At 36.4% G+C, this 16,841-nt stretch overlaps 1 protein-coding gene across 1 annotated transcript; it reads right to left on the bottom strand.

Annotated features, from left to right (window-relative positions):
- Window positions 1-2,003: 2,003 nt before the first annotated feature.
- LOC140239698 (uncharacterized) lies at window positions 2,004-13,980 on the bottom strand. The gene is made up of 5 exons (XM_072319521.1): window positions 13,833-13,980; window positions 11,504-11,659; window positions 9,412-9,448; window positions 7,872-7,942; window positions 2,004-2,266 (listed from the first exon to the last, which is right to left on the bottom strand). Exons 1-5 carry the CDS (start codon window positions 13,978-13,980, stop codon window positions 2,004-2,006), a joined length of 675 nt encoding a protein of 224 aa, XP_072175622.1.
- Window positions 13,981-16,841: the final 2,861 nt, after the last annotated feature.

The raw sequence follows: 16,841 nt of genomic DNA on the forward strand, positions 1-16,841 counted from the left end.
ATAAAAAAGCAATGGCTGCATAACAAACCTGATGATTGAAGCCGAGCAACACCATAGAATGCTATTACATAACTACAGATTACTCTATAATTACATTGTCTCCATTTTTTAGGACCACTAGCAACAAATAAGACCTATACGTTATTATAAATTACAGACAATATTTTCTTCTGTCATCTCTTAACACAAACCCGCACATGTTCTTGCTGTTTTAAGAGAATATCCTCTTGAAATTATTCAAATAAATGATAATTCACATATATTTATTCCATTTAGATAAGATAAATCGCAAAGATACATTGACATGGAATACGATAGCTGTACAGAGATCCAATGAGGACATGTCCCGAGAACCACAAATTACCTGTTAGTGTAACTTCTCGCCGAGAAGCTACACTAACAGGTAATTTGTGCTTGGATGCCTTTAGACAATATTACAGTTTGAATACAATTGATACAAAATTATGTACAAATACACACAAATACAATAAAAAAGACAAAAATATAACAAGGGGGTTCACAGACATCACAACGAAAGAAAAAAAAATACCTGTATTACAGGTATTTCTTGAATCTGCTTTTAGATACCTTCGTAGGTCAGACACTGGTAATGTGCAAGGGTAGTGAGTTCCAGTTTTGGTCCAGTAAAACATATAGTACTATGGTATTGTTCTGTGTCTTCCAAGGTGTAATCAAACCGATGATCATATGTTGTTAATATGAAAACTCTCATTGCCGGGAAAAAGGTCTCTAAAGCAAGATAGTATGGCTTTGTTAGTAGTTTTGTACACAAAAAACACCTTGAAAAAGTATATCATGGATTGTATATGAGCCTCATTTCATTATAACATTGTTCAGCAATATTTATCAGGGATGCACCAACTATTAATCGAACAATTTGGTTTGAGGACATTTTTTCCCCGAGGTGTGACAGGCGCTTGTTTGCCCAAAGCAAACTGCAGTGATATACGAGAGATAGGGGAGGATGAGTGTAGAATATAGTATTCGCCAGACATTTTTTTTTTCACAAAATCCATTACTGCTCCACAAAAAAAAAAGGTCCCGTTTCATGCTTGAAATTGGTCGCTGAAAGAGTTTACAGCAAGATTATTTTGTGGACAAGTTGATTAAAATTCTTCAGTGCCGGGATCCAGTTGTACTAAGGATGTGTTATGTGAAATTTAATATCACATCACATCAAGGACACTTCCTCCAAAATGTTTCTCTGCATAGAATAATAAGGTAATGGAGTCCCTGGCAGTTAATTAGGACGATAGACGCTAATGAAGTTCAATTTACTTTGGCTAGCTCAGATCCAGCGGGGAGTTGAATTGGCAGACTATTTTTGTGCAGGTGTGAATCTCATGGTTTCCATAATATGCTCTGTAACTTATTAGTTTCAGTTCGGTTTATTCAACATCAAAAGCCAAACATAATATCTGCGACTACATAACTTATAAATGCATACAAATTCACAAATTGCATATGAATTTTTAAAGAGTTCCTTTAACAGGGAGAAATGCTTGTGAGTGGGTTCCCATGCAATATACAATTAAAACATAACATAATTACGAAAAGATAAGATATTACATGAAAAATGAAAGTATAAACACACACACACACACACACACACACACACATCGGCATTCACACACGCATCCACACCACACCCCGTTTATGTAGGCTCGCCAATCTACATAAGATCAACGTTTAAGACTGGTTTTAATAGTTAATTTCAAATAGTCAAAAAGGTATTTTTACATTGAACCTACAGAATGCTGTACTGGTCTTAATATCACATGGCAATTGGTTCCATTCGTTAATACAAGCGATTCGGAAATAATTCAAAGAAACATTACTTCTTACAGAGGATCGACGGAGGAGCTAGTTTCTTTCACGCGTATTGTAACTATGAAACAAGTCCAATAATAGCAAGAATGTGGACAAATAGCCGACCAAACATACATACAAACTATTTCTGTTATCACCACGGCCCTCATTGCTCAGGTCGATGAGGCCTCTAAGCAATGCCTATAGATCTTGTTGGATTTACGGATAATATTGTCGTCAGCTACTTCCAGCAGTTTGACAAGAAGCGCAAGGAAGTCTTTCTTGCTGAGTTCGTCACTAGTTTCTTCGAGGATGTTGTCCACGAAGAAGATTCTGTCAGACGCACCTCCTAGGTTAGTTATCAGTTTATTCATTGGACTGCCATCCGGATTTCCTTTGTCGTCTCTGCACGTCACTACGAAGACAGGAGGGAAAGCTGTGGAGTGCATTGATAATGGTAATAATACTGAAAATGATAATGATGATGATAATAATGATTATAATGATAGTGATAATTATCATAGTAACAGTGATAACTTATTATTACAGTAAAAGAAAATGATCTTACTTTAAACACGATATGACAAAATGGTCTTGAATTTACAATAACACCATAGGGGAGGAAATACTTCAAACCAATGAAAAACTACACCAAAACAAAACATCCGCACTGTGATGTTACCTCTGTGTGAAAATAATCTTATCACTAAACCGATGAAATCTCTCGAAGTAAAAAAATAAATAAATACGAGTAATAACACTATTTGTAAGTCCCAAACTTACAAGTAAATGTGCAATATCATGTAAAACTAATTTTGATACTGAAGGGTTTGCATTCTGCACCAATTATGGAGTATTATTTGCAGACCCTTATAAGTTCAATCTGAAATTAATTGTGTTGATGTTATATACTGTTGATCTTAGAATAAAGAACACCTTGAAATACATCGAAACAAAAATTACAAACTTTTTAGACCTAATAATGCAAAATATAGAGGATATTTATTATACTTTTATTAAAAGAAAATCTATATCGGGCCTATGAATACACTGAGACTACCATTCCTTAATGCTTCTGCGATTTGCTTTGATTGACATCGGTTCTCAGCCATAGTACAGTGAGATTTTACGGCCGGATTGCCGGAGGTCCCTTAGTATAGAAGTAAATACTTCGCATGGCAGACAATTTCTGTTCCTACTTCGATCTGATGACTTGAACGAGAAACGCATTTCGTTTTCATCACCGCAGCTATGAAACGCATGATACTGCGAACATATGAAATATATCTGTCTCATATATCTATCTCAGTGTGAAAAAACAATGTGAAATGCAATGTGAACACATTGAGATCACAGTGTAAAATCATCTTCACACTGTTATATTCGAACGTTTTCACATAGCCGACCACGTGAATACACTGTGAACACGCTGTGGAACCCTGTTCTTTCCAGCAATTATACTGTATATGACCTGACAAATTACACATGCAGTGTAATATCAAATATTGCTTGACCGAGATAGAGTCCCAAAAAAGGGTCAGGAAAATAACTTAGCATGTTTGCTCATTTATTTATAAAACAGCAAGAAAAACCCCACAAAAATAACACAAGTCAGCGAAGACAATTTCCTTTGTACTGTATATCGTCGGTTGAGAATGATAAGGGCGTTAAGTTGTCACAAAACCCATAGTGTTCAAAATAACTTAACGCCCTTCTCATTCTCAACAGACGATATGTATGTATATATATGCCAGAGTCATTTTGGGCTAGTAGTGGAAATGGATACATTAAGTCATTACACTCGTGCAAATCATATCGTGCCTATACTTGTTTTAGGCTTACCACAGTTCTTTCAAAATCGAGTTAATATTGCCTGTTTAAAGAACACACACACACACACACACACATATATATATATATATATGTATATATATATATATATATATATATATATATATATATATATATAAACACTAAACAAAAGTAAGTTCCCCCTAAAACAAACCTCTGTAATTTATGAATCAGGGACCTTTAAGGAAATCTGAATACAGGACCATGTAGCTATACTTCCTGGCTACCTTTCAAGTGAAATTCAGTGGAAATAATCTGGTCACGCTTGAATGAGCATGTCTTAAAGTTAAAATGGTCACTTTTTGAAGTTCACAAGCCCAATTTTGAAACTTTGATCGGGTGATATCGAAACAGATTTCGATTTTCCAGGTTAAAAAAGGCATTCAAAGTATGATTTATGTGCTTCTCATCGTACCATGTGACTTTTGCACAAAATTTCACGGTTGAGTGACCACGAGATGAAAATTGCCAAAATGGCCGATTTGACATATTTCTCGTGGTAATTTCTATCAATTAAGATTGAATCCGTGTGTTGAACAGTTTTTACACACAATCCTCATAATTTCACGGTTGAATGAGCACATTAAAAACAAAGAAATATAACAATTCAAATTGTGCAGTAAGAATTGCGATAATTTTGCGCACTGAAATCAACTGTATGATGCTTTTTTATTATTGTGCTAATACCCACACGCATATCAGCGACCAACTGACATTTTAGTCACGCTTCAATAAGCGTGTGAGGCTGGAAAACCCTTTTCTTTTACCCTACATGATGAAATTTTGCAGTTTTGCTTTCATCCCCATGGTAAGTTCATGTAAAGAGGCAAAATTTATGTTTTTGAAAGCTAATATTGCCATATGAATGCAATGTGGTTTATTTTACGGTTGAATGACCACATTATAAAAAGAATGTTTTATCATTGTGACGTCATGAAGTCACGCATTAACTCAAGGGAAAATTAATATAATTAATCGTTGATTGAAATGGTACCAACTTTTACTTTTGTTAAACATCAATATCCTCCAGTGCTGAAAATATGCACTGTGAGTCTGGAGACAAAAGTTCGAACACCTGCCCTCTCATGAATGAGTGACCAAAGAATGCATGTCCAGAACCTGGACAATAAGATTACATACCACAGTCAACAAACATGAAATGAACATGATCAGATTTGTGAAGAATTTTTTTTTTTTTTTGTACACAACATATGAGAGTCAAGAACATAGGGAATCAAGCACCATCATGCCTAGGTTGTCTATACAGCACAGGGGAATCGCCATAGGGCTTCTTCAAGCAGGAACTCCTGTGAAGGAGGTGGCTCGGAGGGTAATGGTGTCACCCAATGCGATTAGGAAACTAAGAGCCAAGTTTGAGCAAACTGGAGAAGTTGGCGATGCGGCAAGAACAGGCAGGCCGAAAGTAACCACTCCAAGAGAAGACCGGGCCATTAGAACGAATGCATTGCAACGGAGGTCACTTACAGGTATAATCAAGATTTTTATTAATTTAAACGTTAAAGATGCTTTCCAATATTGTTGTCGACATAATTGTGACCATTTTGATGACTATTTTGTTTTGACTACTTGGAAGACTTGCTAGGCTAGCAGAAATTGAATTTAAATGCACTTCATAAGATATCGTCAAATAACAGGTTTAATCACTGTCATGTCTTTATCCCCATTTCAGCGCCACAGATCCAAAGGGAACTTCGTCCGCGTCATCAGCAGAGAGTAAGTGCCGGAGCGATACGGAATCGGCTACGTCATGCCGGCCTTCGATCCCGCCGCATAGTTAAGAGAACCGAACTCAAGGCACGTCACAGGCAGGCCAGTTTAAGATGGGCCAGGGAACATGCCCGCTGGACTCAGAGAGAATGGGGGAATGTCCTCTTCTCAGATGAAACTCGACTGTGTTTGAGACACATTGATGGCAGGGAACGTGTTTGGCGCCGGAGAGGTGAGAAGCACACAGAATGCTGCGTCCAGCCTGTTACAGCGTACGGTGGTGGCAGCATCATGGTGTGGGCTGGCATCAGTCTGGGAAACACAACACCTCTGGTTCAGGTTAATGGGAACCTGAATGGACATAGGTACGTGGAGGAGATCCTGCGTCCCCACGTCCTCCCTTATGCAGCGGCCCACGGCCATGGATTCGTCTTCATGGACGACAATGCCCGTCCACATCGTTGCCGAGAGGCGAACACTGTCTTGCGCCAAGAGGGGATCCAGAGGATGACATGGCCTGCCAATTCACCTGACCTGAACCCCATTGAACACTTATGGGACCAGCTGAAACGGGCCGTGTATAGGCGAGTGAACGAGGTTACCACAGTCGAGGACCTGACACAGATCTTGCAGGAGGAGTGGTTAGCCATCCCCCAGAAAAGAGCGGTGAAGCTCATCCGCACCATGAGGATGAGATGCAATGCTGTCATCGAGCAAAATGGTGGCTACACTCGCTATTGAAAGACCACTAGAACTCTAAATTAGTTACGCAGAACCAACATTAGACATGTCAGGATAAAATTTCACTTAGCTGTATGTGCTGCTAAACATTGCTTTCGTTTGATTATGAGGGAAGTGCTATGTTTCCCTGCACTTCAAATCTATATTTTTGATTGTACATAGGTATATGTCTGTACATGTTTTCTAGTGTCAAGACTTTTAGTGCTTTATCCATCTTTTTTATTCTCAATTAAGCTGCTTGTTTTTGTATTGTTTTCAATTATTTCCATGTGAAAAATGATTGACAGGCACAATCTGGAAGAACTATACTAAGAATAAAAGTCTGAATTTATAAGCGAACACAGTTGAGTGAAAGTTGTATTAATTTCTTTGCACATTTTATATATCTTCTTTATTTTCTCTGTTGTCTCCTGCTTCATTTATCTGACTCACTGCTCCATCTGCTCCTTGTCTTCCTTCTCTTTCTTCTTCCTTTTTGCTTTCTTTCTCTTCCTCTTCTTTTTCGTTGTCTCTACATTTTATCTTTCACAAGGTTTTGCATTCAAAGTGAATCGTGTAGTTTAACAAACAAAAGGAGAGTTATTGCCACTTGCTGTTGGTATTGATTGTGGTGAGATAGTGGCCTTTGCTGTTCATGTGGTGTTCAAAGTTGTGATGGTGATGATAGTTGCTTAAAATGTTGGTTGACTATTATGTGATTGTTATGGCAATATCACACAGCTTTTGTAGCATCTCCACTCACGTTTTAGGCTCTATCCGCCAACCCCGCTGAACACGTCTTCATAAACAAAACAAATGTAAATCTTATGAGAATTTCAGCCACGAAAGAAGGTTTTGACCTGCACACTATGCTCATCTTATGTGCTCACTGAAGCATGTCACAGTGTCATTTTTTATTGAAATGATTTTTTTTTTCACTGAAATCAGACTAACTTCCCGATATTTCAACTAAAACATAAAACACAATGAATACTTTGTTTATCAATAGGATAAAAAGGATTTTCAGCCACCCATGCTCATTGAAGCGTGACTGAAATGTCAGGGGATCACTGTATGCAATTGGGTATTAAACACAACACAAAAAGCATTAAACAATTGATTTCAGCACACAAAATTATCAAAATTCTCATTGCACAATTTAAATTGTTATTTTTCTTTGTTTTCAATGTGCCCATTCAACCATGAAATTACGTACATTTTGTGTAAAAGCTGTTCAACATGAATTCAATCTCAATTGATAGAAATTACCACGAGAAACATGTCAAATCGGCCGTTTTGGCAATTTTCATCGCGTGGTCACTCAACCGTGAAATTTCGTGCAAAAGTCACATGGTACGATAAGAAGCACATAAATTACATGTTGAATGCCTTTTTAACCTGGAAAATTGAAATTTGTTCCGATATCACCAAATCAAAGTTTCAAAATTAGGCTTGTGAACTTCAAAAAGTGACCATTTTGACTTTAAGTCATGCTCATTCAAGCGTGACCAAATGATTTCCACTGAATTTCACTTGAAAGGTAGCCAAGAAGTACAGCTACATGGTCCTGTATTCAGATTTCCTCAAAGGTCCCTGATTCATAAATTACAGAGGTTTGTTTTAGGGGGAACTTACTTTTTGTTTTGTGTTTATATATATATATATATATATATATATAATATATATATATATATATATATATGTAATTCTGGAGGAGTGCCAATTACATGTGACAAACTTACAAAGTCTCTCGGTGATGTCGGTGATAAATTTTCTATACATGGGTTTATACGGCTCGATGTCTTGATTTCGGCTGAAATGGGAAATAAAAAAGAGTTAGTGTAGCAGTAACCTTCCTACGTCGGTAATTCGCTGGTCACAAGTTTAGTGTGCAAATTTCATGAAACCCAATAGAAGAGTGATACTATCTCCGGGTTCTGGATATATCTTGACTCTCTGACACATGCAACGCATTTTGAAAGTGTGTATTTCTCAATACATTGTAATACTTACACAAGCTTAATCATAGACACGATAGCGCTGTACTTTATCTTTCTTTTCATGAATTCCTGATCACCAACTTCTTCTTTCTTTCTTTTTTTTTTTACAAGTCACAACACATTGATCACTTCGTTACATTTGAATCCTCTGACTTCAGAAAGTCATACCTTTGCCGAAACATCATGTCTGTTTTTGAACTGTCAGTCACACATAATATACCGACTATCTTGCTGGTATCTTATGTCTTTTTAAAATGTTCGTGGTTACGTCGGTTAGAGTTCGTTTTCGGAAGATTTGTTATTCCAAATGTTCTTTGGTAGCCCATGTCTTTTTAATTAAGGATCAACAAACCTTATTTCGTTGACGGATTGTCGCACTATATAGCTACAGGAAATTTCTGGGTGCACGTCACGAGACCGACACCCACGAGTCATACAAGCCCACGAGTCATACAGCTCACCAGTCATACAGCCCATGAGCTATACAGCTCACGAGTCATACAGCCCATTAGTCCGACACTAAGCTAACAAGGCCCACGTACGGGACCGACACATTAAGCTCCGTGTTTTATCTGTCGAGCTCGTGGGCTGTTTTTACCTAGTGTCGAACTCATGAGCTGTATGATTGGTGAGCTGTATGACTCATGGACCTGCTTTCAATGTCGAACTCGTGGGCTGTATGACTCATGGGTGTCGGTCTAGTGGGATGACCCCAAATTTGTGAGCTTCGTAGTAACGAACCTTAGGAATAACTGCCCTTCGGAACTATACATCACACGTGATTACAATATAGACATGGTTGGATAAAGACGTGTCTCTGTCACGACCATGTGGCGAAGACGTATACGCATACAATGACATATTTGCTGAACGTGAGATCAATAGTTAAAGTCGAATGCAGTGACGGGTCGTAATATTCAACGACATTGTTCTTACTGCTTGAATACACCGATTTACAATATGTTACCATCACTAGCAATTAAAACAGAATTGTACTAAAGAATTTTCTTGCATAATTATGTAAAATACGACACCTCTCTACTGCAACAACACAGTCGTTGTTTTTCTCTCAAACAAAGAAAGATATGACATATGGCATGATGGAGTCTTAAAGGGAAATTTTGCAAAAACATACAACGTGGATTTAGAATATGCAGAAATGTTAGTAGAATACATCAGATAAGTGTTCACTTCACATTTTCTACAATTTATCGGTGCATTTACTCTATTTGATTGCGTGCATTTATGAGAAACTTCCCCGTCAAGAAATGATTACACTCACCCTATAACAATGATTGGGCAGCAAATTTCATCGGTCACTGTGGAAAAGCAATACAATTGTTGCAAAATAATAGATTTAGTCAACCAAAATTACACGACGTGAAGGTGACAGATTTATCCTTCAACATTTAAAACAAGACAGTATATGGGCGTAAGAAATCATTGTACTCTTTAAAAGCTTTTTGTCCACAAAATTCAATTCTTAACTCGCTCCAAAAGCGCCTAATTCCAAGCGTCTACCCATTTTTTTTTTTTTGAATTTGTGTTTATTTTTAAGGGATGTTTACAGTGCTATTTTAACGCAATCAAACTAAAGCAAAATGATTCTGATAGTCGTAACAGCTAACGGACAATGACGTCCGCTTAGACAAAACGAATAGAGAAAGACTAACAGACCAGAGATATTTACAATAGAATCTGTAAAATTGTGAAATGTAATTCCACGCAAAGGTTGGCTCTAATCATGCTAATTACGAGTCAAAACAAACCATCATGCAGTTGAATTTTCATCAAATGATAAGAATTTTCACCACTCTGATATGTCAAGTGAAAAAAAAACAACAACACGTAACTCTGGTTACACAAACTTCTGAAAATAATTGAACACAGTATTAAGATAATTTACAACTCTAAAATTAAACCTTTGTTTGATTATGCAGATGTACTTCATGATTCTGCCCATAAGAAGTATGCTGATTGATTGCAGAAATTACAGAATAGAGCAGGGAGAGTGATCTTGAGATTCAGTCCGTATATGCATATTTCGAATCAGGTTATTCATCTAACACTAAATTGCGAATCCTTAAAAGCACGCCGATCAAAGCATATTTTGCTTATGGTATTTAAAGCTCTTAATAATTTCAGCGCTCCTTATCTATTGGACCGGATTAACTTTGTATCTCATCAATATTTTTTACGCTCTTATGGAAGGCTATCGCTGTCAAAACCTAGAACAGAATATTGTAGACGCATGTTCGCCTATCGCGGGTATAACAATACAGTTTCCTTGGATATAATAGCCTCACCATCACGTGATTCCTTTAAGTATGGTAAGCAATAAATAATTTGATAATTTGATAATGATTTACACTGGTTGTATGATAATTATGTGATCAGGTATCCCCTGTATTATGTTAATGTTTATGTTATTTGGGAAGGGCTGTGGTGGGGAAGGGTATATTGGCAGTCGGGATGGGAGGGGTATCATTTTTATGTTTTTTTTTATCAATGTTGTTTTAGTTGATATACTGATGTATCAATATTTTGTTTGTATGATATTATTGTCTGTAAGTAAGTGTGTGTATGATTAGTTTCACTGCATGAAGTTTTAATTAATGTGATTATTCATGTGAAGTTGGACCCCTCGATAGACCAGCACGACCATGAAGGTCGAGCAGAGAAGGGCAATCCATCCGTTTATCTTCAGTTATATATGCCAGTTGTATCATTGCTATTTTGTGATTTTACGGTGAATAAATAAACAAACAAACAAGTCAAGGCAAATATGCTGACATTGTCTTACAATTTCCAACTGACCCCCAATCAAATCTTTCCCATTTTTTTGAATTAATATCCTTTCGATAAATCTAGTGTGGGGTTGTTATAATTGGGCATAACGACTTTTGATGGGATATTGTTCTACGCTTAACAGAAACAATTATTTGGATATAATATTTGGGTATAAAGCGATGACGTAATTTTCTTGCAAAACCTTTTGACGCGAAATCAAATCTTTTTTAAATCTCACTTGTGGGAACTAACAAAAACAAACAAACAAACAAGCACACACACACATTTTATTATTTGTATTGTTATACCATAAAGTTGAAATGACTGCGCGCAATGATGATTTTTAAGTTTAATGAGGTGTCGTTCTAAACCGCAAAGAAATTTATAGATATTCTAGTATGTAATCGTCATCTAATTTATTCTAGACACGTCCGCTATTTTTTTTTTTTTTGGGGGGGGGGGGGTGGAGCAATTTTAGTGCAGTTAAATTATTGTGAAAGTCTGACAATACTCCTGCTATAAAATTTAATGAAGACATGAGATTTTTCTCTTTCACGTCACTTTCACAGAATGAACTGACTTACACATTTTGTCGACCACATTCGACACTTCGTTCGGCCCTTTCGGGAGACCAATGGTATCTTGAATCGCAATGTTGTCGTTAATACTATAGAAACTTGACTCCTTTGTAACTCCTCGGCCATCTTTTGACGGCCCCGTTTCAATGCGACGATATTCATCTGTTGATGACAAAAATAACACAATTGCGAACCATTAACAAAGTTTAACGAGATGCTGCTTTCGTTTTGGGGCGCAAGAGTGACCATCAACGGCCCATGGTTAGTCATTGTGAAATCAATGATAAATATATGTCCATAAGCTATGGTGCATGCTTTTTGCAAAATGAAAGCATCTTTAAACAATAAAAATATATTCATATCTACTACTAACTTTACAATATATGAAATACAAATATCAAATGCTAAAATACCCGTATGTTCAGCGAACTGTTTTATTTAAAAGTCTATAAGTCGAACAAATTTTGTCGAATGTCACGAATGACACGTTTATTTTTCTTCGTCGGCATTCTCTTGTCTCTATCATCAACATCATTGCAATGTAACGTTTGGTCACGTGATACTTTGTAGACCAATCACTGAACAGAATGACATTAACAATTGATTTAACACCCGATATTACGAATTGATATTTCCGTTATATCATATTGAATAATCATGTGTACCAATCAGCAATTGAATAAAATGATTGAATAGAATTGATGTCACAATATTGTATTTTAATTGGATATGTTGTATTCTTTATTTGGTATACATTTCTTTTCTGTTAGCCATTTTCTTCTTTGACATGTTTGAACATGTATATGCATGAATATATCTTTTCATTTTTGAAGCGCCATGAGCACTGAAAAGTGGACCTGTGCGCGATACAAGTAGCCATTATTATTATTATTATTATTATTATTATTATTATTATTATTATTATTATTATTATTATTATAACATGCTTGACATTAAGGTACAATAAATTGCAATAAAGACTGATCTGACTGATTGCTTTGATACCCAGATTATGGAGCACACAATAAAACCGGAAAAGTTATTTGGCTGAGAAAGAGAAATGTAATAGGCCTACGAGTTAATCTCTTTAATGTCTTTTCCTCATCTCTTAGTCTTGAACTCCAGATTTCTTAATCACGTTCCTTTTAAATTAGTTACAGCGGTGAGACGGCTAGCTGAAATGGGGTGCTAAACCCTATAGACTTCTACACACACAGACCCAGAAAGATAGACATACATACATAATATACATAATAACACACACACACATTCACTTGCCAACACATATACGCGTACAAAGATACAGTACTGGTTGAGGTGGGGATTCATGTTTTGAACATTCCTATAAAGTGAGATAATGAAAAGCCTCTCATGAAATATGAAAGAGCATGTAATTTTAAGAAGGATTCAACGTTTATTGGATGAAAATTGGTCTTCAAATAGCTGAGATATCCAAAAAAGTGCTAATAATAAAAGGCGACATGCCACAACTTTATTAGGATCTCTTTGTTTCATCTTGTTTTTGGATATCTCAGCCATTTCAAAACCGATTTTCATCGAATAAACTTTTGATACCCCTTAGGACTGCATGATCTTTGACATCTCATAGAGTGGTTTCGGAATATCTCGCAAAATGTTAAAAGCTAAATCTTCATCTCGACCAGAACTGTACACACCCTTTGAAGGAAATCAAAGTCCAAATATAAATGTGGATTGAGTGAAAGCAATAATATTATTGGCACACATGAGTAAAATTTTGAGGAAAATCGGACTACTGACTCAAAAGTTATGAATTTTTAAAGTCTAGGTGTAGTCATTGCTGAAAATGAAAATTACTGCAACTACATTATTTTAGATATCATTAATTTAAAAAAAAATAAATCAGGAGAATTCCACAATACCTAATTTTGCATGAAATGTACTTATCCCGTCAACCTGCCACTATGATTAAGGGAAGTATTATTTCCCCGTCTTTCTAAAACAGAGTTAAGTCAAATGCTCTTTCATTATGCTAGAAAATTAGTAATGTTGACTTTGCTTTATATTTCATTTTTATTACTATTGTCCGTAATGACGTCATGAAGTGCAGTGGTCTCCTTATCCAGCGATGACGACATAGAAGTGTTTAAAACTTCATCACTTTTGAAACGATAGTCCAATTTTCCTCAAACTTTCACTGACGTCTTCCTTCTGATAGTCCTGCATTCACTCAATTCATAATTATGTTCGCATTTTGGCGTTGGTTGGTTTCTTTTAAACACACGACCAACAGGGTCTGCTAAATTTACTGAAGACGTGGCAAACTTTATGCCGTCATATTATAACATAGGCTTACCGGTCACGCTGTAGATCAGGCTCTTAGAGAGTGACGATCGTCCGCCACCTTCCACGCCGTACACGGCCAGAAGTGTCTTCTTTGGCAGATTTTCTTGTACCACCCTTGCGTATGCGCCTGGTTTGTAGGTTGCTAATTTCCTCCGCATCTCTGAGAATACAGTATGTAAACTATGTAAAATATTTGGTAATAGGACTACACGAACAAGTTGGTGAGAAGTGTAATATGTTTCACAAACCTATATATCCACCCTTGCGTACGCGTCTGGTTTGTAGGTTGCTAATTTCCTCCGTATCCATCTCTGAGAATACAGTATGTAAAGTATGTAAAATATTTGGTAATAGGACTACACGAACAAGTTGGTCTGAAGTGTAATATGTTTCATAAACCTATATATCCCTCTTCGTCTTGATGAAGAACAAAATGACAATTACAGTAATCGACGCTATGTTATCTTTGCAACAAACTTGACAGTAACCGTTACGACGTTAGTCCTAGCGTTCCTTTCTGTCGCGTTGCTTTTTTTAAAGAATAATATTATAACGCAGGCCTTTTGCCAAGTGAATTTTTTTTATTTGTAGATAGTAATATCACGTTTTCATAAGATGACAAAGTAGATTCTAAGCGCTGTGAAGGAGTAGAGTGGCACAAAGAAGTGAAAGCGAAGAATAAACAGCGTATCCTACAAAAATTTTTACTGGTCTAAGTTAGAACTGAAAGCAAGTCTTTAACAATTCAATGAAGAGGTGACGAAAAAGGGCGGGAAAATTCTATATAGATGCTTACAGAAAATCAATGAAGTTGACAGCAGAAACTGATCGTGACCTATAGTTACGTAATTTTTACACTCCGACCAGTCGTAAACATCAGTTGTGAAACGTGTCTCGAGCTCCTACCCTTGAAGACAAACGAAATATCAAAATCCCAGGCTCTATGTCCAATACTTGCCGATTGATCTGGTGACAGAACCAAGACTTACAGGATTGTTTTAGAGCTGACATCGCATCACGTTCTTTTTTCATCGGAGAAAATCATTTCTTTACCTTGGAGAGGCCTGTTGAGGGTCCCTTAAATAATTCTTGTCAGCCATTGTTGTGTGAGCCTGCAACATGCAACATTCCCCACCACTCTACCAAAGAAACTGATAGCTGGAAGGGGCCTAAGAGTGAAAATAAAATCTCAGCTGATGTTGTGAGTTTCTTCTCACAAGTGCCATTACAACTATAATCATTTGATGGTAAGTTCTGATTCATCCATGTAACGTTTGATAAAGGCACATTATCAATCATTGCATTTGGACTAACGTTTTTAAATTCCGACGACGTTTTTACGTCCGATTCTGGACGCGCGGCGTCATTAGCACTGTCGACGTTAAAACGTGACAGTGAAACTGCCTCGGAATTGATAACAGTAAGTCCATCTATATATGCAATGATTTAATTTTCACCTTCATTACTACTAATCAAATATAGAGCAACTGAAAATTTTGGCACAATGATTTTTTGTCGTATCAGGCATGATAATCACGTTCATCATAAACATAAAAAGCTCAATCGAAGTATAATCACCTAACCATCTACATGTATATACCTTGCAGGTCAGTTGCCGGTGGTAGGCAGATTTCGCTGTACGAGTGGCTGGAACTCGTGGCTGAGAATAAGGGATATAAAGATTTTCTTTGTCGGTTTGGACACGATCAACAAACACATGTACGTGTACGATGCACTAATACTACAGAACTCCCATGTACATGTAGGTCCCACTAAATTATCCCTCGTGCAGTTCTATTTCAAAGAAATCGGCGCTCGAGATAGTTCTTTAATCCAGTGTAGTGCATGATAGAGTATGTTCTATTTGTATACTATACTAAACTACTAAAAATGATCTTGGCCACTACATTTCTTTTTCGGGCCCCTAGAATTTTAAATGAATAAATTTTATTTGCCCGAACGGCTCACCAGAGAAAAAAAAAATAGTATCCTTGATGATATACGCTACACTTATGAGAATTATCCTTTGCAAGTTACAAGGTCGTGTATTGAAATATTTGAAGTTTGTTAAGGTTACTTTGGATAAAAAAAAACACACACACACACACAACAAAATGCTTTATTGACGCCATAAGAAATATATAGCTAGTATCAAGTAATCAAATAGACAAGACAAACAACAAAAGCCATTACTTTTATAGTTCTATTAATATCATCTTAAGTAAAGAGTTCATAGACTCAGTGGCCATGATAAATGAACAAAAAGTGCCACCATGTTTGTATTTAACAAAAGTACAAGGTGGTTGAATGTTTTCATACGATTTAATTCAATATTAGCAATTATTGCAACATTTATAACATTTCGGAAATCGACATTCTTGTTTCTTTAAGGTAATTTCGATTTCAATACTAAGAAAAACAACAAAAAAAAAAAAAACCGCGTGAACACATTATTCAATCTTTATTAGTTTCTTGCACGTACTGCATGTAATATTCTGGTCAATTCGCAAAAACAGGAAAATTGAGTATCTCAATATAAGAACGACCCAAGTCCATGGAAGACCATTTCGAGTAAACTTAAAAAAAACCTTCATATCTTTTTTACTTGTCCAATAATATTCTATTTAACTGTGATGGGAAGGCAACATTGTATATACAATTAGAACATATTATGACAATTAACATTTACATTAATTGTGGAGACGCCATTTTGTGTGATGGACTTGGGTCGTTCTTTGAATCATATACATGATATTTTGCTATAGAGATGAGAGGACGAGAGAGGGCGCTATAATATGAATGTAAGAATGACCCAAGTCCTTCATTCTTACATTCATATAAGATTTTACTCATTTATTTCAGGCACTTCCGGGGGTAATTAGGCTTTATCACTTATACACAAGATGAGTCCATGCATAAGCTACAATTTCCCATGTCAAACTGAATTTGGCCAAAAATTGGACTTGGGTCGTTCATATATTCAGGTCTATTACATTGCAATAAATATAGCAGAAAGAAT

The sequence above is a fragment of the Diadema setosum genome, chromosome 16, assembly GCF_964275005.1.
Source record: "Diadema setosum chromosome 16, eeDiaSeto1, whole genome shotgun sequence".
Lineage (NCBI taxonomy): Eukaryota > Metazoa > Echinodermata > Echinoidea > Diadematoida > Diadematidae > Diadema > Diadema setosum.

What these genes read in the sequence shown, in the direction of transcription:
- LOC140239698 (XM_072319521.1), bottom strand. Translation starts at nt 13,980, where the DNA reads ATGCGGAGGAAATTAGCAACCTACAAACCAGGCGCATACGCAAGGGTG. An exon ending in TGCCCAATCATTGTTATAGG is followed by an intron (nt 7,943 to 9,411) that starts GTGAGTGTAATC and finishes TTCCCATTTCAG; the next exon opens with CCGAAATCAAGACATCGAGC. An exon ending in CGACATCACCGAGAGACTTT is followed by an intron (nt 2,267 to 7,871) that starts GTAAGTTTGTCA and finishes TGCACTCCACAG; the next exon opens with CTTTCCCTCCTGTCTTCGTA.